The 27,913-nt window shown below is 36.8% G+C and overlaps 1 protein-coding gene across 8 annotated transcripts in view; it reads right to left on the reverse strand.

The window, feature by feature from the left end:
• AGMO (alkylglycerol monooxygenase) overlaps positions 1 to 27,913 on the reverse strand; it is a 240,985-nt gene that overhangs the window by 36,661 nt on the left and 176,411 nt on the right. The window contains exon 13 of one of the 8 annotated variants that reach the window (XM_008630009.2): positions 10,039 to 11,405. The exons of 5 other annotated variants lie outside the window; for them this stretch is intronic. In XM_008630009.2, coding sequence (XP_008628231.2) covers positions 11,325 to 11,405 — 81 coding nt within the window. In that variant the 3' untranslated portion in view covers positions 10,039 to 11,324. Of the gene's footprint in view, positions 1 to 10,038; positions 11,406 to 13,345; positions 13,420 to 23,144; positions 23,167 to 27,913 lie in introns of those variants that run through there. 2 more of the 8 variants (XM_017729366.1, XM_017729369.1) reach the window with 2 other exon arrangements.

Here is a 27,913-nt window from a genome sequence, read left to right on the forward strand (position 1 = left end):
GGGACTCTGAGAGTTCTCAGGAGAATAAGGAACAAACAGAAAGGAAAGGTTCTGAAAGAGTCCTGAGGACTTGCCACAGCACACTCGCCTTACACATTTCAGTTCTCCTAATTTCTCCTAGAGATTTTGTGAGGTAGCATTACTCAGTACTGCCTACTGTTGAAACCAAGGACTGACTTCTAGAGCTGTTTCACAGTGCATAGACATTTAAAAAAATGTATACACATTGGATAACTTAGTGCAATGTAAATCCATTGGCCACACTTACTAATTGTTTGTCAGTCTTACACCTCTGGAGAAGTCTAGGACCCTTGTTGTAAGCTCTAAACAGACACAAGCCATATTCTCAGCATAATCCATGAAGATGGCTTGCTTATTCAAAGCAGAGTTAACTTCATTCTAAATACTCTGGATGGCTGTGTCCCTTTGACAGCACAGACACCAGGTATCATTGCCCATGAGGAAGGCTTTTTTGCTGACTGGCTGACTGCTGCTGTACCCACTCTCTTAGATTTGGTTCTGTTAATACGTCAAAGTCTTGCGTATATCTATAGAGAATTCAATCAAATATTGTATTTGTTTCACTTTGAGGTTACAGCTATAGTTGATGGGTTCCTTCTAAACAAACTTCAGACAGCTGGGGAAGTTTCTAAGTTCACCCATCATCAAAAAAGAGAAAGGCACATTTTTCTCCTTGAATCTGATTTGAAATGCTGCTACATTTTTTTCTTTTTTCATCAGTATTTTCATTCTTGTGTATGTTTTGATGACAGATAAATATATATATGCTTTTGTTTAAACTGAAATTTTTATTGTCCAACAATTTTGCTTTCACTAATATACATAGGGATTTTTTTTAAAAAACATTATTCTTCAAAGCTCCAATAGATGTCACTATCAAAATATAAAAGAGAGCTGGTTGTGTAATGCAGTCAAAGAGAAACACAGCAGGGAAGCCTCACTTGCTGGACTGCTTCAAACCCCAGCATGAGAGCACAACTCATTAAGCTAGACGTCGAAGTGAGCTGCCAGCCATAGAGTGCATGTCTTTTCATTCTTTAAACCCTCACTGTTAGATCAAAAATATCTAATAGTTTCACTAAACATGAAAGTAACACTGAACCTACTGGGTGTTTGGGCTAATAAGCAGTTTCCTGTTAGGTTTTTTGCTCTCTGCCCATTCAACTTCAAAAAAACGACCTATCTTTTCTTCAGCCCACTTTGCACATTACTGTGCGGTGTTTTACAAATGCTCATTTTTCCTGTTGGTTTGGATCACATCTGGAGTAAGTTTGATGTGAAGCTTTACTACTGCTTTTGGAATGGCATGTCAAAACATGACAGCACTGCTTGAAATGGATAAGTAAAGCTTATAAGTAAAATTATTTCAGAACTATTTGCCCATGCTACAGAAATCTTTAAGCTTTTGTACTGACCAAGAAAGTACTTTGTTCTTTTATCTAACCTTTAAGTCCTTGGGAAAAAAACACACTCTGTATGAGTATTGGAATCTTTCACTGTTCTGAGCAGTCTCTTTTTTATACTGCTTGAAAGAGGTAAACTCTATGTAACTACTGTGTTACCTCTACTATATGATGCTGAGATGGGTCTACTAGCTCTCCTACCTTGGGAAACTAGCTAGTTTAAAAATTAAAACAAATTACTTATTTATTTTTAAATAAATAAAAAACACGTAGCCCCTAATTCTTGGGAACACACCTGGGAATGGGAGGCTTTCCAATTTTAAAAAACCTTGTGGCTTTTCTACAAATCTCTGCAAGCTTGTATGGTGAATGTCATTTTGAACAAGTAGTAGAGTATTTTCACTGGTGAAAGTTTGTCAAGTTTGTCCTTGCATCAGGACCCATCCCCAAACTAAATCGTACCACAAGATGTCAGTGCAAACAACTCCCATATTGGTGGCTCCATATGATTTGCTTGTGAACCTTGTTCCAGTCTGAAGTTATCTTGAGCAACAAGTATGCCCAAAGGTTGCTAGTCTATTTACAAGCAAACAGCTGCAGGATGAAAGGGAAGAATTGAATAATTTGTTGCAGGATGACCTGTCCAGCCTAGATCTCCACTGCTCATGTAGGAAGTCTTTTTGTTTTGTCTAGAATTCTGGACCCGTGCATTAATTCGCAGACACAGACACTTGAACAGTTCTGCTAAAGAAAAATCTGTGACTTACAGTCTAGAGAACCTTTTTGTTAGATACAAATGCCTTTTAAAAAAATTATGCCTGAAGCTACAGAATTTATGATATGCTACTGCGCCTACCTTTTAAACCATGTTTTAAAACAATTTGGCTGAGCCACAGTTTAATGAGCTTAGGATGTGAGGGAATTCAATGAGAAAAAAGAAAAAACCAACCAAACACAAAGGTCAGCACAGCTACCTACTTTATATCAGCCAAAGATCAGGCTCTTTTTACTGACACATTGTAGGAATAAGACCAAGCTACTGCTTCTCTCTCATCTACCTATTTTCATATTTTTTTTATTCCAAGACCAGCTTTGATTTGGGATGATGGGAACCTCCAAAAGGTATAAGCATTGGGGCATGCTGGAGACCATAAAGTATGAGCACACACTACAGGTTGCAAGGTTTCTTCCCACCAGAAATGACATGACCTGAGTACATAGAATCTAAAATTAGCTCTTAGGGAACACAGCAAGTGCCTTTTCCATTTGCTTTTTACCTGCTGTTTCTTGTGAGAAGGAGTTATTCTTGCATCTCTTATTAATAGTCTCTGATGTGCTACTGACAGCAGGAAATTTATCTGTGAGACTCTCTTCATGTTAGACTCAGTTAATTAGAGAAAAGTAGACTCCAGGTACTCACACATGGTGTCTAGGCAGTTTACCTGACTGACCACCTCCAGAGATTCTGTAAAATGGGAAGACAGAAAGCAGGCTTAAACTGTACAGCATCCCTCTTGACTCTTAAAACAATCTTCCATAGATAATCCATTCACAGGAGATGATACTAGGGTCCTCAGCCTAGCTGGCTTTCCCCATTTGTGTGCTTTCCCTGCAGGAGGTGTAAGAAAGGCACTGAGACCTTTCAAAGAATCCAGGTGAAAAAAAGCCAAAAGCAGCATTCTCCAGTAGCAATTGCAATAGCACAGAAAATCATTAATGGGATTATAATAATCAGATTTTATCAAACATCTGGAGTACAGGCTTTTACCTAGCCTAAAATAGCGAACGGCCTTGAGGGGAAGCCGTATGAGGAGTGGCTGAAGTCACTTGGTCTGTTCAGCCTGGAGAAGAGGAGGCTGAGGGGAGACCTCACTGCAGTTACAACTTCCTCATGAGGGGAAGAGGAGGGGCAGACACTGATCTCTATTCTGGTGACCAGTCACAGCACCTGAGGGAATGGCCTGAAGCTGTGCCAGGTGAGGTTTAGGCTGGATATTAGAAAAAGGTTCTTCACCCAGAGGGTGGCTGGGCACTGGCACAGGCTCCCCAGGGCAGTGGTCACAGCACCAAGCCTGACAGAGTTCAAGAAGTGTTTGGACAATAACCTTGGGCACATGGTGTGACTTTTCAGGGACAGAAGTTGGCTCTGATGCTCCGTGTGGATCCCTTCCAACCGAACATATTCTGTGATTCTGTGATTCCATACTACCTATAGAGATAAAATAAAATGTCAAGTTCACAATGATCACAGATATGAAAGCCTGAAAATTTTAGCAGGACTTTTAATGCATAGTTAAAAAAATTAACATATCTTCTCCAGACAAGCGAATAAGAAACAGAAACCATGAAAGAAAAATATTTTTCTACATAATTTCAGCTCACTTCTCCTAATCAGAAGCTGTTTCCTAGGTGAACCAAATGTAAGAACAAAGCCATGTAGTGTTATTATTTTGCACCTTTTTAACTTTAGTGTCTGCTGAATATGTAGTCAGTAAAAAACATGGAGGTTATGACTGCAGGTACCCAGAAATTACTGCAGTTACTACACATCAATTACCTTCTGGAAAATACAAATCTTCATCTACATATCCCATTCTGTCAGAATTCAGACATAAATCTCTACATCTTAGAAACTAAATGCATATCTGCTAACCAGACAAGCTCAAGGACTCAGGAACTATTAATTCTGTTTCCCTGAGATCTCCTCAACAGGAAAATAGACCTTATAGTTGAATATTTTCCACAGAGTATATTTAGACTACATAACTACATTTTCCATAAGTTCCAGAAAATCTTCCAGAAAAAACAAAAACATCCCAGTGCACATTTTTGGCAAATTTGACTGAGCTCAGACTGTGAAACTGAACCTAAAAAGCTGAATTACTTTTACTTATATTAATAGTATAATGACTAATATTTTATAACCCTTATTAACACTTATCAGTCATCACCACTGTTTCCCTCTAAAATCTGACTAAAAGACATATGATAATTTCTTCAACATACTTACAAAAATTAACTTCATAGCTACTACTCTGTGTTACACTGCCTACAACTTTGTGAAATACTATCTAGAGGAAATATTACATGATTTTTTTTTCATTCTGAAAATTCAAAAGAAAGAAATATTTTAAAATACTTGACTTCAGCATCCACTAAGAAAAGTGGTTTCTGATGGTGATTCACAATCATTGTATACAACCCTATAGTCATCCTTCTAAATGAGAAAATTACAGTAGGAAACATACTAAATTACCCTCTTTAGTGGATGTATTTATCACAGCTACAATGTCTAGTGGTCTGTCTTGCTTAATTTCATTATCTTGAATGTAATGCAATGGAATCTGACAGGACCATAAAGAGAAGCATTGAGAATATACATCAAGTCCTCAAATGCACCAGCAAACCATTTCATCCTCTTTATGCAAATATTGTTGGAAAAATCCTTGATGTGTAGCATAAGACCCATTTGCTTTGCACTTATCCAAGGCACAAGGTAACAGAGAAATTCCTAAACAGGAAAAGCACAAAGAAAGCATTATGCGTTGGTATCATAACAACAACCATCACCACAAATAGGCCACAGGAACTCTCTGTGGACCATCTCCTCTGTCACATCTGTTCTTATTAAATTTCTATTTTGAATGACAGTGACTTTGAGCATTCACTGCTGTGCCTGATAGGTTTGTACTCACGATAGGCTTGTAACTCTCCCTGTGCCAGGGCACACCCCCCTGGCTGCCCCAGCAGAAACCTGTGCTCTTTCTTGCTCTGCGAGTTTTGCTTCTTGAGTCCATCTATGCTTCCCTGCCTGGAAATGATGAGGAAAGGAGGCTGGACACCTCACCTTGTTCAGGCTGCTTGACACGGTACAACGCCTGTCTCTGCCAGGGCTCAGATGTCTCTCAGCCATACTCAGAGATGAGTTATTTTCCATGTAGCATCTTAAGAGCTGGTTAATTCCTCAGGAAAAATACCACAGGTTTCCATAAAGAAGTGTGAGGAGGAAGCCTTTAGTAGAATACAGAAAGTTTTCATGATCCTATAATACCCAGGGCTATGTTAGCTAAATTCCAACTCTACCACCAGGCTTTCTTGCAAGGAGAAAACCTGGAGAAAATAATACTGAACAACAATCCTTCTCCTGTAGCACAAACCATTGATAATTGTTCTTCACTAATAAGGCCCTTTACACACATACTACAGACCAATTACCAGGCATAATTAACCATAATAAACTATAGGCATGAGACACTCAAAGATTTTTTCATGAATAATAGGAATATTGTTAGCAAAGAAAAAAATGTATTCAAATATATATCTTATTATTGGCCATAAAGTCATGAAGACAATACTTTTCTCTTGCAGCCATATTTCAGATAAAATAAATAATATATAAAATAAAACCAAAGGTGATCTGACCCTCAATGACAGATTTTGTTCTCAGAATCTCAGAAACTTGCCTTTAATTGCCTTCTTTTTCTTCCACCAATCCCTGATCATCAGGCTTTTCTCTCTTAGACATCACTGTCAAATCCAGTTTATGGTCATAGACAGGAAACTGGGAATACTTGAGGTTTTACAAAAATAAGCACATTGGTACATACCTACACTGCTGCACTATATAACACTTTACCTTCCCTCAAAGTATTTTTTTTGCACTGTGATTAAAAGAAGAGCAAAAATAAAACCTTTGCTTTCAGGATGATTAAAGGTAGTGAGTCAGCCATGAGTCATGAGCAGAGAGAAGGTAAAGGGCTGTTAGATCGGAAATCGCAAATGCTGCTACGTGAAGCAAGAGAGTAATGCCATTATGTTCAAATAACAGGCTCATGACCTCAATGCAGACAGACAGCAGCAAAAGACATGATCACACTCAGTAAGCTATTCTTTGATCTAAAAATTGTAGTTCAATTGTCTTATGGTATTTTTCTTTCCTGGCAAATTGTAATTTATGTGCTGATAAGTACTTGCATTCAAGGTTTGTGGAAAAAATGTAAGTAGCAGAAAACACCACAAATTCCATAGTGCTTAAAATGTTCCGTGATTTTCTTCATTATTTTAATCTCTTTTTAATCAACCATTGCTAATACTGGGCTGTCTGTCTCTGCCACATTAAATGATCCACAAAAACTGTAGTGATACACCCTGAAGCAAAGAGACAGTGATAGCTAAAGCATGGTGCTGAAGGGACAAAAAGTAACTACAAAGAATTAATAACAAGGAAACAGGAGAGAGAGTAGAAACTGGGAAAAGGACAGTGCCATGTTAGTTAAATGTAAATAGAAAATGCATCATTAGAGGAAACGAGGCAAAAACAAGTGAAATAAATAAATATAACAGTAGCAATGTATGAGCAGTGTATAGTGTTTTTTGGATATTAGAAGAGCCTGTTGACTGATAGGAACAGTAAAGAAAGTAGGCATCTTTATGTAAGTATTGGCTCCCATTAAAAAAAAAAAGAAAAAAAAAAAAGTAAAATATTTGTGGATATGAAATATGCCACCATGTACCTCCACACGTAACAAACCTAAGGAAATCAGGAGAGGATATTTTGCAAAGATGAATAAACACTAGAGAGAGAAAGAGAAAAATGGGGAGAAAGAATAAAGGAGGAAGAAGTAAAAATATAGCAAGGGGTGGGGTGGAGAGAATTCATTTTGTATCGCTTTTCTGTGCCAAACCATAAACACAAGGACACTCAGCAGTTCATTTTTACTCAATGTTTCCACATTTTTCTGCTGTTTTCCATAGGTGGGGCAAAAAAGACAAAGAACCGAGCCAAGTTTTCCATTGGCCTTGATATTAATATGGAAGTGCTTCTCCACAGCATGTGAGATATCTTATTTTAGCTTTATGTTGTGGTTTGTACCTGAGTTTCAAATGCGGTATTTTAACACTTGTTTTCTCTAAAGAGAAAATCCTGAAGTCCACAGTACATCTCTTGTTTGCTTTTCCCAAACTGCTGGGGGTGGAAGGCAACACGGCATAGTGTGGCGAGGTCTGCTGAGAGTTACTGAGGGTCAGGGGCCCTCAGAAAGCCAGCCTGCGGCCTGCTTTGTTTGAATTCCAAACTGAATTGCTGGTCAAACACCAGCAGGGAACCAGGAAACCCAGCAAAACTCTGCCTCATAGCCCCTGTGTATGCCTGTGCTGGAAACAGAGGTTTTACGGAAAAAGGGTACATCAAGAATAGTTTTTTCCCATTCAGCTTTAGCAATCCCAAGAGTTTAAAAACCGTGAGTCAAGCTCGTGTTATCACTAGGGTGTTTTAAGAGGGAAAATAGTTTAAAATATTACTGATTTAAATGTTCTTGTCTGCCTTTTAGATTTTGAACTTTCTATAGGTCTTGTTTTCAGGAGGCAAAAATATTTCTGTATTCACATAATTTCAGGAGCCAGAGCTTTCAGAAAAACTTAAACTAAGGACAACACAGTTTACATAATAGGCAATGCTTTGCGTATTCTCTTAGTTACTATTGTTCTTGATGAACTCCATTGCTGAGACTTAGCTTTTTTTTGTCAGAAATTAAACTCCAAACTCATACCTTTGGTGCCATACAGTTTATTAGTTTCTAATCACACGACATAAATTCCTGAAAGCTCACAGACATTTGTCTGTAAAAAGGTAGCTTTAAAATATCTGATCAACTACCTCCTTTAGGTAATGGTTTAAGTAATGAGGCCCTTAATCCCACAGATCTGAGAGGAAACTGAAGACAACAGAGACAAGAGAAAGGGCCCTGAGTCCTTTATATCTGGTAAGTATAGGTTACAACTTTCACTGTCAGCACTTATCCACCAAGGTGCTCTGATTTTATTATACCAGAAAGGATACGATGTTAGCCACTGTTGGGAATAAGCAATCGTGAAACTCTGTTAATCAATGCACTGCACCAAAGCTTGAGTTGCAGTAAATATTGCATCATTCTTGTTTTCATACAGGGAATACTGTGCCCTGATCCTGAGGTCAGCAGCAAGTTTTTCGGTGACTTGAATGGTGCAGGGTCAGGTCTCAAGTGACACAGGATTCAGCTGCTTACTTCTGGGTTTTCAGTAACTTGATATTGCTGTGTACATAGTCCAGGAAAGGCCATGTGTAGGGATGTAACATTACAACAGCTGGTAGGAACAGGGGAATCACTTTTTAACAGTCTTGATGAAAAAAAGTTCTGTTTATCCACATTCTTCTCCTAAGGTGTATCACTGGGGAATTTAGTAACAAACAAGACCAAAAGGAAGTCTTATGCAATAGTGCAAATTACAAATGTTATTTATGAAGTTTCACACTTGGACATGTGAGGCTAGGCTGTTAGTCTCTAGAGTATTTTTGTTTCTAGAGACCTGAAAGAGTGGTTTGCCAAAAGAAAGATAGTTACTCCTACAATGTCTATTAGTTCTGCATCAATATTTTGTTCACTACTGTCCTCACATAATTCACCTTATTTCACTTGATCCCATTCTATTGTTCAAACCACACAATGTGGTCATATTCTAAAGAAATAAGTAATGGAATATTAAAAAGTCGAGGGGAGAAGGGTAGCTTATCAAAATATCACTCATACATGCTAGCAATGAGCATTATTTTCAGTTCAATTAACTGCCTGATATATATTAACTGCACATAATTCAATTCAGTGGCCAACTAGTCTCCAAAGTCTCCTGATTACTCCAACCCAGACACCTTCAGAATGATTGTTTCACTCTTTGCCATGGATATAAAGACAGCATAAACTAGATCCAGCACAGGTGTTAGGTGCCTAAAATATGAAATAATTTATATTTTCAAAAATTTGTGACAGGCAAGTTGACAGGATATAGTTACCTACCACATAGCTACTGAAAGAACGGTGCAAAGGTGTTTCTAAGAGCTTGTCTCTGAAACTCTCTTCTCCAAGAAGGGCAAATCCAAGCTTTCAGTCTGTAGCCAAAGGATTGCTTATACATACCCAGTGATGATACTGTAAAGCACATGAGTCTTGGACACCCACCACAAGTCTGTTCAAGCCTTCAGCCAGAGAAGCTGCCCTCAGACCCTACTGATCAGTATGCAATGGAAGAATGTTGTTCCTCTCCTGCACCTTGCTTTCAAACAACCTATACACTATGGCAAGTCCATGGAAATAGGAAATTTGGATCTAAAAACCCTTGGAAAAGTGGAAATTTGTTTGGCCCCTGCTTTAATGACTAGGTTGTCCTCATCAGACACTCATGTAAATACATGACATTCACTAGGACAGCTTTAAAATTAATTTAATTTTACTTAGTTCTTCATTGTTGTCCCTCCAAAATTGCCACTTTTCAAATGCAGAAAATATTAAATTTTTTTCCTGTTCCTGTCTCTTTGAAGGATTTATTTTGATAAGGAAACTGACTTTCAATATGATTCTTTCTTATGTCATATTAAACTGACCATGTCATCATTAAAAATTTGGAAAATATAGGTGCACTAGCTTACAGGGCCACGTAAGAAGTTTGTGGATTTTCTTGTACTTCTGGAATCAGATTCTGCTATTTTTTAAATAACATATTAAATAACCTATCAAATAACCTATCATTAAGGCTCCTTGTAACCCAAGCATTTTGAAGGTTCTATTTTACAATCAAGATGATATTATCACTAGACATTGCAACTATTTTATTTATATAACATTAGTGTGTTTCTAACAATTTATTGTAAACATCCAGTTACATAGACAGTGGCATCTGTTACAGCTAGAGACAGAAATATGGGTTAATTAAAAGTAGGCTATGTGTCTAAACCTGAGATGTCTGTTAGACAGCCATTAACATATTAAAGGAAAATGAAATGGGTAAAAAAAACAGAACACAAACTCATTTTTAAATCCAGGTACTATTACTAGTTTGAAGCATCTAGGACAGACTTCATTTTTGAGCTACTTGACTTTAAGCACTTCTAAAAGGTTTGGAGCCAAAAAAAGAGTTGGATGAGTGTGAGGAAAGAAAAACAACTTAGATCCAGTATTTTTGCCAGTCCTGCTGTTTGGAGACTCCCTCCACCATTTGTATTTAATTTTCCTATCTTAGTACAAACCTTCTTTCCAACAGCTCCTGAAAGACAAGACATGCATCTCCCCTGACATCACCCGGCAGGAAATTACCAGAAATTAAGGGCTCAGCCTTGCAAATATTTTGTCTTGTGAGTGAGTGTCAGTGGGATACCCACGTGTAAATCCTGGTTTGATCACTATCTAAAGTTGGCAATGCAGGTGTATTCCATAAATAACTCAGCCTAAACTGCATGTCTGCATTGTACAACACATACATCAGCCAATTTTATTGAAGATGCTTCAACTCATACTAGGTCGAGTTATTTTATCATGCTGTTTTTAATAATTTTCTTGCCTCAACTACTCATCCTCATGTAGCTGTATGTTATGAACACTGAATTGGGCATGACATGGAGATTCTCATGTAATTCAATCATTACAGAAAAAAATGACACTCACATATGTTTATATTTAGCCTCAATAAGAAGACAGTCAATCACTTTATACCACGTTACATCAGATATGATTTTAATTATTCCTCTTGTGAAAAATACTTTTCACATATTATTACTAACAAAATCACTGCAAAAATGAAATTAGTTTTACATGTTTTCTAAGAATTTGTAATCCTATGAATGTAAAAATCTATGCTGTGAATGAATATTTGATTTAAATTGGGGAGAAATTAAATATTTCTTTAAAAAGTAAATAAAAATGAATATACCCCCTTAGGAATCTTTCAAACATCCAAACAAAAATCACAAATCTCTCGTATCTTAAGTGAACTGATTGCAATTCAGCATGATTCATGGTTGATTAATTCCGAGGAACTTAGACAGTTATTCTAAAGTGCTGTTTCCATATTTGAGGTGATGTTAGATCTGCTCTTTCAGTGGTGTTTATCTTTGAATGAAGTGATCCGCTTCATAATTTGGATTCCCCAGAATGCAGCACAGAGGGAAAACAAGACCTACAACACAGAATTTAGAATGAGAATGAGAAACATTATATGATGTTTGTTTGGTTGGTTTTTTTGGTTTTTTTTTTAGTTCTATTGATCTGTAAACATAATGAATGGGGGAAAACAGAGAACTTGAGTAAAAAAAAAATACAAGAATTCTAGGTATATGATAAATTCACTTTAGAAAAATATGCTTTCTTTTTTTTACTACTCTTTATTGTGGACATTCCTGTTGAATTTTGACAAATGGTCTGAAGAATGCTGACACTGTAAGTTGCATGATAGGGTATGAATAAGCTTAAACAGGATCTACAGCAAAAGAAATATTCTTACTGCAGTACAACACATCAGTACTTATTCTCCAACCTGCTGTTTATGATGAGATATAAGGTAGATTGAAAACAACTTAAAAGCTCAATTCTCTTTATCTTGTCCTTGGCTCTGCGCAATTTTTTTTTTTATTTGGTGAATTTAATGAGAGATCTAGTAAATTTTTTTCAAAAGTTTATATGCTGAAAACTGCGTTAGGATGAGTAAGAAAAATTTCAGAGTAAAATCTATATCAGGTAATTGTTCTGTCTAGAACCCACGATGGAGCAAGATAAAATGTGTGTGCACATGTGTGCATGTGGTATTTTGTATTTAAAAATTTCTGAAAGAAACTTTTGTCTTTCACATAGAAAAATTTCTTTTATTTGGAAAATTGCAAAATTAAGGAAATTGTTATTGGTTACTGAAGTGAATTTTTTTCTGTGAGTGAAACAAAACAATTTGTTTATACTGAAAGATTTTTTAATCCTGTCATTTTTTGTTAGAAGAAACAGAAAATTTTGACAAGGAATTTTTGAGTCAGGTTGTAATCATTCTTTTTTTCAGGTCAATCTGCAATCCAAAGGCGCTGACTAGGAGAGCTCTAATTTTAACATTAACATAATTTAACATTCAATATTTAATAATGCATGGCCCAAAGTTCTACTTCTGTCTTCATCTACACAGTCTCTCACCGAAGTACATGGATCAGAATGTCCAACATAAATAATAAATTACCATAATACCCAAAAAGTACTAATTTTTCACTCAGTGAAGGCAGTGTCTGCTCTGATCCCTCTCACACTCTGGGACAGGTACAGGCTTCATGCAATGTGTACATTAGGCGTATGCTATGCATGCTTAGTAGCACAGGATGAAAACAGCACAACGTAGGAGTAAGTAGAATTCAAAATAAAATCAAAAACCCCCAAATCTCATTCAATTCTTAACGAATTTCAATTATTTTCATTGAAGGCTTTAATTCTACTTGAGCAGAGGTAGGCTGTCTACTGTGTTTAAAACTTCTGATGATGCTGTTGGTGCTGTAGTCGTAGTCCTATTTGTAAGAAAGACTCATAAAATTCTCACCAAAAGATTTTTTGTAAGAGTTTCAGACTTCAGGTATGAAAGATATAAATTCTTTTTATTTTCTTTCATTATCACAAATACCTAATAAACCTGCAGCTCTGTATTTTTACAGATATGGAAAGTCTTTTTAAGCAATACTGCAGTCACACGGTCTGCTTCTTTTGTGAGATAGTTCTATGCTGAGATGCTCTGCAGAAGAAATCTAACTACAAATAACTATCTGTATTTCTGATTTGGCTGTTATGCAATTGAGATGAGTGTAAATCATGATGTACATAAAACAAGGACTTACACATAACATTCTCTTCATAACTGTGGAAAAATTCTTTGTCATGCTATCTCCAGAAACAGAACTTATCCACTTGTCATAATTAGTACTTCTTTGACACATTAATAAACTTCTTTCATTCCTCACCTCAGAAATTTCCCTCCTATTCCTGGAAGATGCATTAAATATAGAACTATTTCATTTTCAGAAGAAGCACATTTAATGACTGAGGTGCAGGGTATTTGTAGGGGATTAATGACTGTTGGGAGATGATGATGATCACCTGAAGAAGCACAGCCATGGGCCATTAAACCCCAGGAAATGTCCTCAGCTAAAGATGGTTATTGCTATTAGAGCCTGAAAATGAACAAAATATCTCAGGTGAATTTCCCGTTTTTAAATGAAGTGATGCAGTTTCTTCCTTGTTAATTAAATTCTTTATTGCGAATTTCCTAAAGCATGCAATCAATGCTTGTGGGGGAGTATTTCAAATTGCAGTTATTATATCCAGAATAGAAAACCACATACTGCACACTGTGGATCTGCAAAACTAGTTTGGCTTCACAATTCTACAAAAGTATTGATTCACTGCCTATCAATGTCAGGACTGCCAGTACCTGATGGAAATAACGCATTCAGGAAACAATAATGCTGCAAGGTTCTGCGGAGCAGCGCGGTTAAGAAAAACCCAAACATCAGGATAAAAAATTAAGGGGCCACATCCTCGCTTGCGTGAGAGCAGTTCTGGCTGCCTCTACTGCTGTAATGCTGCCCTGCCCTGAACAGAGCCAGCTGTATGGGGCTACCAAGCAGAAACTTGCTGTGTAGGTTGGAGTTCAGTTTCTTTTGATTGCTGCTACATATTTCGGAGTCACAAGGCTTGACCCACTTGAATGAATTGTGCAATCAGGTGATGTCAGGAATGGAAAGCTGAGACAATACGTGCCAGAACTCTGAGCAGACAATAGTGTGGGCAGCAGGAAGCAGAGCATTCCACCAGGCAAGTTCAACTATAGTTGACCAGTATTTTTCTAATGCCCTTGGGAAAACATATTTCCTGAATCCTATGTGCAGATATTTTGTATTTTCTACTCAACACTCTCATATGCTAACAGGTTAGGTTTTTTTTCTTGGTTGTTCGGTTTTGGGTTATTTCACTTTCTAAATTATTGTCACAGAAATTCTCATTCCTTCTTATATTGCCCAAACCCACTAATATTTTTCCTTTGATAAAAGTATTCACATATCAGTTTCATATTTCAGCCAGTTTTGAAATAAAAAGAGAGAATTAAGTAGTATACCTTTTTCTTTTTTTACACTGAAAAAAGTTCCCCCACAAACAATATGACATATGAACAATAGTTTCACTTCTGTCTTAAAGTGAAAAATTACGGTGGACAGTAGTCATATATGGAACAAGCCTAAAAGCAGAACTTCTCACAACCCTATAGTTAAATGCAAACTTTTTGTCACCTTAATATAAACACTTGTTACATTTACCTGTTCGAGTAACTACAGATTAATTATAGACTGTCCTTTAGACTGCTGGAAGAGTACAAATATTTATATTCCCTCCTTTCATACAGTCTATTTCCATACAGCCCATGATCTCTCCCTGAATAAGTCTACAGAAATGCAAATAACATTATTCACAAGAACAAAGATGGCTTAACTAATGGATTGACTGCAGGACTGAGTCTGCTCTTCACAGGAAATTCCCATTGGAGCAATTGAAGTTTATTAGGCTGTAAAGTACTTTAAAATCATTAGCTAAATTCAGGCACCCACTTCTGCATGATTAGCTTTGTTACTGAACACTAATGTTGTTTTCTGCCATTTTCATTTTGGTAATGTCTTTGTATATCTGAGATGCCTAGACATGTTGTCTTTCCTCCTGTAGATTTCATCTGGATAGAATTAGAAGGGTTTAGACATCGGTCTAAAAATGTAGACAAATGTCCAAAGATAGTTCTGCTTTAAGGAGGGGGGAAAGTCTCGAGCCACACCACCTCAGATCCTTTCCAACCTAAATCATTCAATGATTCTCTGACATTTCGCAGAGTCTGGCCAGGCATGTTCACTCCAAATTCTGCTGCAGAGGCAATCTGCAACCGTTATTAGCAACTTCTGGGGTACACCACCATATGAATGGGCATGTTTATTATATTGAATTCTCTGAACACCTCTGTGCTGGATAATGTATTCTTAGCTCTGGAGAGGGCTCAGTAAGATCAGCACATCCATATAATTTATTAAGTTTGCTGTTCACATCATAAAGTGAACCTCGTACTGGCAAATATGATAAACAACTAGTCCTCTTAATGTGATGCTGAGAATTGTCAATGTGATGTTAGAGTTGTTGAACTGATACTACAAAACAAACATGATTAAGGCTCTTTCTATATTCTTTATATACAAATTTGGACATGGCTTCTTCACAGGCACAAGACATAATTTCATACCATCAATAGTAATGATAATGTGAGTTTTAGACTTTGAGAAGGCTGTGTCTGGGTAATGTCACTGTCCTTTCCAGCTAAGGATGGAGATCACAAACTGATACAAAGGTTAAAAAATTGCCAATATCAATAACAAAATGGTTGAACAAACTACTCCAGATTTCAAAAGTACCCAAATGATGCATTTTTCACAAATACCATTTTTCCCCCCATTTCTCTACAGAGGGATGTTACAGGTTCTGAAATACACAGAGACAGAAAATCTATGTTTCAGAAGGCAGGAAAGAGGTTTACTATTTCTGGAAGTCAGGAGTTGGATAACAAATGCATGGATCTTTATTCTCAGTACAAAGTTTGGAGATGAGCAGTCTGAGGCTAGTAGAGAAATGCCATGACATTAACAGCAAATCCAGGAATCACTAATCTTGTACAGTGCACAGTTCAAGAAGATTGCACTATCAAAAAAGTTGCAATAATAACAGATGGAAAGGGAAACTAGGAAACAGGAAGGTTCCTCCTCCTCCTCCTCTGTGTGTTGACTACCTTTTACTTGGAAATATATGCAGAAGAAAGTGGGAAACTGATTTTTTTTTTTTTTTTTTTTTTTTTTTTTGTGAAGGAACTGTGGATACCAGGGAACAGGGACAACTACAATAATAGTGGCTTCACAGCTTATGTTATAGATTTCTTTCAAAGTAGCAGATGTCTGGAAATTCCCCACAAGGGTTCATGACACACATTCAGACTACTGGTGCAGCAGGTCTCACAGATCCAGCATGCCCCTGACCTAGAACAAAGTATTTGATGTCCCTGCTCAGTGCAGACAAGGTGGAACCAGACTATCTTTAAAGGTCCCTTCCAAGCCTAACTATTCTATGACTCTATGAGAAAATGGGACACACACAGGATTTAGCCAAGTATCTTCAACACCCTCAAAGCATATTGTTAGTTCACCACAATGACATATTCTTTTATGACATATCTCATTGGTTTTATGCTTTGCTATTAACAAATAATGAAAAAACAATAGGGAAGAGATATATACATCTCCATTTTATTCTGTTAAATGTTTTAAACATTCCTTCTTTTATTAAAATACGGTCTGAGACTCTAAAGCTAGATAATGCATGAAAACACAGGCTGCAAAAGCCCACATACCTTAAAAGGCTTATATTACCTACCCAGGAAAGACAAAGAAAGATCTGGAGAAAGAATATCTATTTCACAGCTGGACACATCCCCAGTACGAAATCAAGTGCACTGCAGAGATGCCTGAGCTAGCAAGCACATAAGCTGCTAAATCTCTGCACAGCACCAGCTTGACTCTGTCTTTCCTGGCATTGCACACAAGCTAGTAAGTCACATTCCTCAGTTAAATACATGGGGATTTTTACACAGGCAGTGCTATTGCAGTTATATTTAGACCTAAAATGGCTTATGTGCAAGCAGCATGTTATCTGGCATCATGTCCTTCACTCAGGAGAAACCAGCCCACTGCCTCTCAAATCATTTGTGTAGATAAATGTATCCTGTTGAACTGTTACCTATGAAATACCTTCTCTCTTGAGTCACAGAATAATTCACAATCTAAGCACTAGGATTAGGAAGATTTTACCTCATTCCCCAAAAGACAAAAAAAGTTACTGAAGTGGGAAGCTTTCCTGTCAGTCATATGAATAGAAATTCCAAAATATGTTAATAATTATTAAATCTTCACCTTGTGATGAGCTAATGCAAGCTGAAGGCAGTATCAACATCGCTCTCATTAACATGTATATGAACTCTGCATCTCTTCAGTATAAAATTTGTCTTATAGTATTTTATTGAAACATCTGAGAATACTTTCCACAGTGTTACCTAATTCCATCTTTAAATTTCTAGATCATCCTAAAATGTTTATCTATTTCAAGTTGACCTCAAAGTAAAACCATGTTAAACAGAAAAATCCTTTTTATCATTTAAAAACATTTAAAAATAACTTCTGAACTAAGCCTGTGTCGCTGTTTTGCAACTAATTTCCAAAAGAAGAAATTTAGTGTTTAGAAATTAGCAGTTATCACCTGATCTTAAAAATTTTGTAAAACATGTGAACAAAATTTACAATTTGTTACACATTCTATAGCATAACAGTATTTTAGAGTTTCTTTCATACTGCTTTAGTTTTATTTCTGACAAAACAGTTCTGAAAAACAAGTTCAAAGATCAACAGTTTCAGAAGACCTTAATTCTGAATGTCTCTTTTTGTATTTTAAATGTTATGATTTTTTTCAGCCTCAATTTAACCCCAAATTCGAGAAGCAAAAGCCATGGAAATTGTCTCAATTATTATATGATAAATCAACAAGTAAAAATAAGGTTTTCAGAAAAGTTAACAAAACTGATGGGAAAAAAAGATGAAAAACTTAACCAGTAAACTATACCAGTTTAATCTGTTGCAGGCTAACAGGCCAAATGAGATTGAGAGAGTTATTAATAGTCATTCATTGCAGAAATTAAATATTTGAGATAATCATGTCTCAGTTTGGCTAAAGTTGTTGCGTTTATTATCTTAAACATTTAAACAGGAGTTGTATCCATTGGGATGAAACATCTCATTTACATTCATGCATGTCAGAAGCTGCAGCATAATTGCATACACCCCACTGCATCACTTGTAGCTCAAACACAACTTGGAGGGTAAAACAGACATCTGCAAAGAAGCATTTCACTTCACAAGATATTATTTAATTTATATGTAAAGAATAGTTTAATCTTCCTTATTAAAAAAAAATATTAAGCTCATTTTACTTTAACTGATAGATTACTGCACAGATCTTATGTTTTATCAAATTTATATTGTTCTCTTAGGCTTAAAGAATTGAATCCTTTTAAATTCAGTATTCTAAGTGAGAAAGGCTATACATATATATAAGAGTAAGGGTATATTTTTATACGGTCATGGCTTTAAGAAATGTTTAGGTACCATACTGCTTAATCCTGCATTGAAGAAAGTTTTACTTAAAAGATGGGACAAATTCATTTAAAGGACCATTGCAGGAGGGAGCTCTCCTTTATGCATTCATCCTTGTTTGAAAATACAGGAAAATTACAGCTACAGAAAAAAAAAAAAAAAAAGTAGCTTGAACATGGAAGGAAAATTGCTAAACATAACATTGCAGAATTTGGACAGGATAGAACCTGGCTGTGTAACATTTTCCAAAGAGGCATCGACAGAGATAATTCAATAAATAGGTAATTCAATCTCTTCAATCCTTTCATTTTTATTTCAGTTTAACACAATCCTATACTGAAGTAATCCAGCGTCTAATCTCTCCATCATTAGCAGACATAAAATATTCTATATGCATGTTTTTATATGGATGCCTGCATTTCAGAGTGTGGCTGTACTGCCTGCAGGTGGTGAAGAGAATCAAGAGCACTCTGTCAGCCTGGAGAGCTCTGACAAAGGTGCTGCAAAGCAATCTCCACTCACTGGTATACTAAATATCCTCTTGAGAGAAGGTTGACTAGCTATGAGCTCCAAAATGGAAATTTTTCCATTGTGTGTGGGGAAAAAATATTAAAAAAGTAATCCCAGCCTTTAATTATAACCCACAGACATTAGATCACTGACGGGAAAAACTTTGCTGCAGATGTTGAAAAGACATGATGGGGAAAAGCTGGCTACTGTGACTAATGGCAGACGTGAAAGAAAGGATTAAGAATGTGCAGAGACGGATAAAACAATTGAGTGACAAGCAGAAGGGATTTCCAGTACAGCGAACAAACACCAGAGAAGTATTCAAGACAGACAGGGGAAGATCAAGGCTAAAAGTCACTCTAGATGAAGACTGCTCTTAAAGCCAACATGTTGTAAGGAGAAATTAATCCTTTAATTGAAAAATGGAGAACCGAGAAGGCTGTTCTCAGCACCAAAAAAATCAAACCAAATCAACAACCAAAATACCCCCAATTTCTGAATGAAGCAAGTGGGTCAATATTCATTAATAACATAAAGGAAAAATCTTGCCATAGAAGATGCATATCCAAGTTAAAGATAGAACACAGCCATCCAGCTCGCCAGCCCTCTTTTGAGGCCAAAGGCAGTAAACTGTGACTGTCTTTAAGTTCAAGGACAAGAAAAATTTGCTGAGGTTGATCCAGCCCTCCGTCCATCCCTTTACACAGAAAAGTAGATGTCCTGGCTGTTGGTGTCTCTCTTCCCTGCTCTCAAGACTCTCCCTGTGTGGTGGTTTGTTGCTCCTATTCTTGTCTGGGGAAACTCCCATTCATTCCAAAAACTCATCATCTTTCAATTATATAAAAGAAGTTGTTACTGACATTAACCACAGATGTATTCAAATGAACTAACTCATTCATATTCGCACTTATTATGTCAAGAGAATATGGTTGTACTGTTCAGTTGGGTTAGAGAAAAAAAAATTAATGGAAGTAATCTATGTAACTTTTTACTAGGAAAACTAGGGGCTATGGTCCAAATGAAACTTCTGTATGGAGGGTGCAGAACTGAGTTGGAGAAGAAACATCCAGAAAGGAAGAATCAAAGATTATATCACAAAATGAATGAGAAATAAGAATTTTGATGAAAAAGCAGGCATTTATAACATATTCTAAAATATTTAAAAAAATTAAAAAAAGAAATATCTCTCTTTTCCTGGAATATGTGAGATGCATAATAGTTTTTTAAAAATCTGGAGATACTGAAGAAAACATGTAATTGAGTAGAGATGGCAGATACTAGAGAGAAACCAAATACACAAATATCCTGTGAAGAATAATCATTAAGGAGGAGTACATCAGAAAAAAACTGGAGTTAGAGTAGTTCACAAACAAAACATGTCTCAAAGAGTGCCGATACAAAAAGATGTCAGTATCAATGTGAAAGATATTTACAGAAGCATTTATATATAACTATTATATAACGTATATATATGAGTTATATAAAAGAAGCATTTAATGTATTGATCAAGCCTACTGAAAGGTGGTGAAGTCTTCAAGGAAAGCATAGATAAGATGGATGTAGTCATGAAGTAGACTACAAGAATTATAAAAGGTGGACCTGTAGGAAAGCTTGAAGCAATTCTGCTGTGCATTCTTGAGAAAACAAACAAACAAACAAACAAACAAAAATACCCAGGAGGGGAATAAGATCAATCTTTTGACATGTAAAAGACTAATACAAAAAGAAAAGATGATAAGCTAGGGCTTAGGGTAATGGAAACAAAACTAGTATCTTTTGCAACTAAAATTTTCGTTAGATAACGGATGGCTATGAGGATGGCATAGCATTGGAATCAGCTACGTAAGGAAGCTGGTCTGCATGTGAATGGTTAGACAGGCACGTGTCTATCGTGTAGCGGTACTTGATCTTTCTCCAGTGCAGGATCTCGGCCAGTCTGGTATTTCTGTTTATTCACAATGAATACAAAAGCACTCTCCAACTCTAAATAACTTTTCCTCAGATCAACTTTGCCAACAGGGGTTAATAAAGATATGACTGCTTAGCACAGGGAGAAATCATGACTTAGCAACTATTCTTTTTCAATAACCAACCTTGTGCAAGACTTCACTGATTTCAATCTCGGATGTGGTTGTCACGTTAGTAAAAGTATCAAAAGCAGAATCTGATGCTTCTTTTCCCCAGTTTCTGGCACTGAATGGGGCTGAACCTGCTTCCCATCAGAGAAGTCATAGGACTATTATATTTAGAGATCAGCTTGCATTGCCTCTTCTGACAATAGCTGCAAAGCCTCACGGCAGAAGCATGAGCTAATTTGCTCCTATTTTACACTCAGCATACTCTACACTAAAGCCATAGGATTGCATAGTAAAAATCATTTGCTTTTAATACTGAAAGAGTAATCAAGTAGTTATGGTAAAAGCCTGGGACACTGGCCTATTCAATCTGCATTCTTTGCCATAGGTTATGCAGCATAGAGCAAGACATTTAATCTTTGCAGTTTCTTAGCTGCAAAACAGGCAATGAGTCTGTTTCGCAAAAAAATAATTACTTTTCAAACCCTGTTTTGCTAAAATCCAACATAGTTGCATTTACTACAGTAATTTCTGAAAAGACAAAAATCTTTCAAAAAGGCGTGGATTTGGCCCTCTGTGTTTTTTTTCTCAGACAACCCTCATATCAATAATTATGGATCCTTTCTTGGCTTTTTTTAATCTCAAAAATAATGTACTTGTATAAACATAACAGGCTTCCTTAAAAATCAGATAATTGCACACATTTCTTATGTCGCTCCAGCTATTGAGCAATCTGAGTTCCATAAATCATGACACTGACCACATGAAGAGCTAAAAATGGTGAGAATTTGTTTCCGTCTCATGATTGTATCAGTTTTAAAAAGTCACAAATCACAATAATATGAACAATGGCAGAATGCTGGAAAAAATACCAGGCTTCATTTTTATAGCAAATTTTTGGTTGGGTTTTTGTTTTGCGGTGTTTCCCCTGCTACACTGAACCCTGCATCAAAAAGCATGTTGTGCCCTAAATATGCTCATCTTGGAAAGGCAACTTGGTATTGTTGTATTTGTATGTCAAAGGGAGGACTGAAGTCTCAACAATTGTTAACCTCTCCCATGGTGAGCTAATAAAAGGTCAGAGACCCACATGTGGCTTGCAGCCTGGGGAATTTCTCTCAATGTTCTGCCAGGGATGGGACTGCCTGAATGACTTCTCTCATAAGTTTTAAGCCATAAACTGCATCCTACTTGGCTTGCTGTGCCAAAACTGGACCCAAGGGTATTCAGAGTCTTTGCTGATGGGAAAAAATCAGTGCTTCCTATGGAAGCCACAGCTGTTTTCCTGAGAGAGAGAGCACAGATGCTCAAATATTTCTCTACTTTCCATTTCTGACTACCTGTTCTGGCAGCAGTTCCAAGAAAGGGGAAGGACAGAGGCAGGCATCCAGCTGCTTTCAATAAACCTTGGCAACACATGTAGTGAATGCCTAAACACTAAAAATGTTCACAACCAATTTTTTTCTGGATTTCAAACTATAAAAAAGTGAAAGCATGCACTAATGCTCCCCATCTTCCCATTTTCAGCAGAAATTTAGTGATCAGGACAATAACCCTAGTTATGAAAGCAGAGACTATTTACCACTGAAAAGAGATCACTCACAGAAGTGTGCATTTGTATGAAGATGAATACACATACACAGACATTGAAGAGGATATATAAAATACATATATCCTATGCATTTTCTAGAAAGATTTTTTTCTTCCACCAGACAGTAGGCTGACTCTCATAATATGGATTTGATTTTGCATTTTGGGGCCACAGTTATCCCCAGTGTAACTCTGAAGTCAAAGAAAACACTTATGCAAAGTTATATTATACATTGATTTGACCCAGAATTGTATTTACATCAGCTAAATTACATTAGGATGTGGCTTATGACACTGTTCAGTAACTGTTCAGTATTTATTCGTACCTTCCATTTTTTGCCTATACTTACTGATATCCAAAGATCCTTTCATAGATATACTTGATCAAAAGTCTATGTTTTTGCTCAGGACAGGTTACATAGCTGGTTTGAAGCCTTTATACTGGCACTGTTCGACACATTTCTCCAATTTTACCTTTTGAAGTATTACTGAAGTATTTCTTAAATGGGATAAATTAGTCCTGTTAAAACACAGTAAACAAATGTAAGTGGAAAGTGAATAGCAGATAGATACAGCTGGTAAGTAAACAGCAGAACAGCACATATATGACTGCAACCCCCCTGGATTTAATGGTTATTCATTGCTCAATTAATCAGCAAAAGCACTCTCAGTTAAGCTTATAGCTCACTGGTTTATTTGCTTATTTTAAGGACATCTCCGTCCATCTCATTCATAGCTGCACCTGTTTGCAACCTGCAGTCAGTGCCTGCCCCTTCTGTCATAGCCTTTTTGCTATGAAACGAAAAAAACATCTGTCTATCAACAAGGGAAGCAAGCAGATGAACACTGATGTCTGCAAAATCTTTGGGAAAGTGCTTTGGGAAGGAGTACCTCTATAAAAGTGGTAATTTTCCCAACAGACAATCAAAAGGGCATTCTCCTCACAAGACATCTGAATGATGTTCACTTCAATACCCTCATCAGGCTACTTGAACAGCCACTGACCATTCTTCCTCTGGGCAATCCCTCTCCACCCCATTGTTCATCGAGACCTTTCATTTACATCCAATCCCCCACATTTTTTGGGTTTTATGTATTGATTGCTACCTAGACACCAGACACCTTTTTCTACATCAGCTCAGTGATCAAACTAAATTACCAGTGTTCTTGCACTAAAAGCCAAGCTGCTCTCCTAACCAGTACATTCCCCAGACAGAACAGCTTTGGCCTGACAGTTTCTACAAAGGTGCTCTTGCTGATTGTCTGAGCATTCCTTCAAACCAGAGAAGCTTTAAAACTGGTGAAGGCAAGTCCAATGTGGAAGATAAAATATTTCTAAAGCATAAGGATAAGAAGTTAGATCCGCTCTAGGTGGTGATCTCTTAGCTTAGCCATGTAGGCTTCTGCTCCCCACTTAGAAGCCACCAGCAAGACGGACAATGTATGAATCCGTCTAGGAAAGAACAAGAGGAAGAAAGTGGTTTTACTTGACCAAACCATGAGAAATCAGCAAGTCTGAGCTTTTAAGAAAGCCACAAATTCAGAAAAAGAACTACTGTATCTAAGCCACACCTTGCCTAAAACTCTTCAAACAGAGAAAGGTGTTATGGTAATTTTGCTGCCTGTATTATACACTAGAGTTTGATTCTACCATGTCTCATTTACTCCTCTGCAACTCATGTATTGCACTTCCAAAAGAATCAGTGCCTGACCTTTCTGCTTTCTTGTCCCATTATTTGTGAAATAGAGACTAATACTTTAGCAGCTAAAAAGTGAGCAATCCTCCCTTTTTTCTCCAAACTAATTGACAGAGGTATTTAAAAATGTTAGGTGTCTGCCCAAGATAAAGTGCCCCTTTGTGACAATAAGAATCAATCCCTACCTATTTAAATGTAAGAATGTCACCATTTTCAATTGTTCATTAAGAATCAAAGAGCTTTTTTTGATGACTAATTAATCTAGGTAATAGTATGTTTATCTCTAGTTTTAGTTTAATTACTTGAAATATTTTGCTGTGCTAGCTCTTTTAATTATTGTCTACTCTTAAATTAACTCATAATGAATCCTTCCACATTTATTGAAATTATCCCATTTTTACATCCTTCAAGCTTTCTCAGAATAGAAGCTTTTTGCAGTTATACATCAGCCATATCATTATTTCAGCAGTGCTATAAAAACCCACTGCTTTTTCTATTTTGTGTAAGCCTTCATACTTAACTACTGAGTCATACAGAAATATGGAAAATAAGTGTATTATCATTATAATCATTAGAGCAAGAAAGTGAAAGGAAACATGATTACAGAAGTATAGACACAGTTCTGACAATTCATATATATGCATATACATATATGTGATATAGGAACTAATCTTACAACCCTTACTCACAAAATAATGTTACTGAAGTCTATAGGAGGACACACGTCAAAAATACAGCCTGAAAGCCTGAAAGAAATCCACTGGTTTTTTCAGCTATGAGAACAAATATTACACTATAAAAAAAAATTATGTCCAAATAAGTAAAATAGCTCAGCAACAAGATAATCTTATAGAATAATTATAGGCACATCTGTAGTGATGACAAATACAGAACCTGAGGAGAGATTATTACAGACAACCTGGAATATGGCATTGAGTCTTATGATTGTTAAAGAAAATACTGTCAGATACCACAAGATTAGTCTCTAAGGGGATTTACTACTGATACCATAATGACACTATCAGAGAACAGACTTTTTGAATAAAGGAGAAGCTAACTCCTTAAAAAATGTACTTAAAAGCACCTCCACCTGCCTCTAACAGGAGAAAAAGAAATGAATGAGCTACCTATAGATTCAAAAAAGCTTATTGCAGCCTACAGTTTTATGTAAATGCATTTAGGAATAGAGACAAAAGTGAAGAACCAAACAAGTCTGAACACAGACACTGTATTTTTGAATAGACAACCATGAGCTCTTCATTAACTAAACCCACACAATTATCTAATTTAGATGAATAGGTTTGTCCTATCTGTAACTAGCAGCTTTCTGTGGAACTTTCTCACAGGGCTGATTCGAATCCACAGATGAGGAAGTGGATCAATTTGCATTACTGCGCTCATCAGGCTATGAGCCATGCTAAAATACTGAGCAACTGGAGCATGAGGAGTGACTTCTCTGCATCCACACAGGGTGAGAGCTGGAGTATCTTCCAAAAGGCTGCAACAATGGTAAAGGCCACTTTCTGATGGTATTAGGTTTCCAAACAGGCCTTGAATGGGTTTATTGTAAAGTTGTTCTCCCACACACATTCATAACAAGAACATGTAATAACTGAAAACCAAAAAATTTATTATTCATAGTTTTGTAATTTTGCTGAGTGGTTTGTCAGTCTTATGAATTCCAAGTCTATTGATTACTATGTGAATTTATACTCAGCACTGAAATACAATTGTCTGGAAAATGTGAAATAGAAAGAAGTAGCATTTATTTATATGTCTTTAATATAGCTGACCCATTTTAGAGTAAAAAGACATACGCAAAACCAATTAGACCTATATTAATGATTTGATCTCCATAAAGCCATATTCTCTTTATGAAGTACTGTACTGGAACATAATTTAAAAAAACAAATCAAATAAGAGTTCCATTCTGATGATGTAAAACCTTAACCAGGGAACTGTGCAGAATGTGTGGTTCATTAAAAATGAAATAAAATTTGTAGTATGACACATATCTGGATTTAGGAAATAATGGTGAAGACATATATACCTACCATTATTCTGTCAAAATAAATAATGGTGAAGACATATATATCTACCATTATTCTGTCAAAATTCACTGAGACTCATGTGGAATTGATACTACTGAAGCCTATTACTGAGATAAGCGGAGGAAGAACTTATCAATCTAAAAGATCTAACTCTGGATTTGAGTCTGCCTTCTTGGATTTTTTTGCATTAAAAAAAAAAAAAAACCAAAAAAACCCACCAAAAAACCCAAAAAAAAAACCCAGTTGGAAATGATTTATCTCCACAAAAAACTTTGCTATGTTTGTGTAAGGTATGTTAAGATTTGCAAAAAAAATTCAATTAATACATTTCATCCCTTTTGCTATACAAAAATCTTAGGCAATAAACTTATTAATCAAAATTATTTGGCTATTTCTCTATGGATTCTGCTTTTCCTGCAGATCACATCTTATTACAAATGCTTGATGTGCCTGCATCATACTATTAACTCGATTTTATCTTTGTTAAACACACATCTAACCTTGTATGAAGACATCCTATTTTATTCCAGACATCTAACGTGTAAAAACATGACAACTTTTGGGAAGGCAGTCCCAGAGAAGCCTCCAAGAAGAGCCTCTCCTCTCTTGAGTCCAGTTGAGCCCATCTGGTCCATCAAGTCTAATACAATACTTTTTATAGCTACTGGTAACTGGGCAAAATCACACACAGGTTTAACAGTACCCAACCATGCTGATTCTTCAGCTGATATAATCAGATGGAAGTTTACAGCTTTGTTGACTGGGAACATTCTTTGGCATAAATATTGAATTCTCCTCGAAAAACTGGCCGCTCATGGCTTAAATAGACACACTATTTTCTTGGTAATTTTCTGGGTGACTGGTCCCAAAAAAATGGTGGAGTATGGACTTATATCCAGCTGGTAGATGGTCAAAAGTGGTGTTCCTCAGGGCTCAATATTAGGGTCAATTTTGTTCCATATCTTTATCAACAATCTGAATGCACCATCTGTCACTTTGCAGACGACACCAAGATCAAAGGCAATGTTTGATCTGTTTGAAGGCAGGAAGGCTCTGCAGAAAGATCTGGACATGCTGGATTGATGGGATGAGACCAATTGTATGAGGTGAATCTTCAAGAAGGCAAAGTGCCCAGATCCTGCACCTGGGTCACAACAACTCTAGGCAGTTCTACAGGCTGAGGACAGGGTGGCTGGAAAGCTGCCCAATGGAAAAGGACCTGGGAGTGTTGCTCAACAGCTGGCTGAACATGAGCAGCCAGTATGCCCAGGTAGCCAAGAAGGCCAATGGCATCCTGGCCTGTATCAGCAACAGTGTGACCAGCAGGACCAGGGCAGCAATTGTCCTCCTGCACTTGGCACTGGTGAGGCCACACCCTGAATCCTGTGTCCAGTTTTGGGCTCCTCTCTACAAGAAAGACATTGAGGTCCTGGAGCATGTCCAGAGAAGGGCAAGAGAGTTAGTGACAGGTTTGGAGCACAAGTCCTATGAGGAGCGCTGGAGGGAGCTGGGGTATTTT

This window comes from Corvus brachyrhynchos, unplaced genomic scaffold (genome assembly GCF_000691975.1).
Source record: "Corvus brachyrhynchos isolate BGI_N302 unplaced genomic scaffold, ASM69197v1 scaffold142, whole genome shotgun sequence".
NCBI classification, from domain to species: Eukaryota; Metazoa; Chordata; class Aves; order Passeriformes; family Corvidae; genus Corvus; species Corvus brachyrhynchos.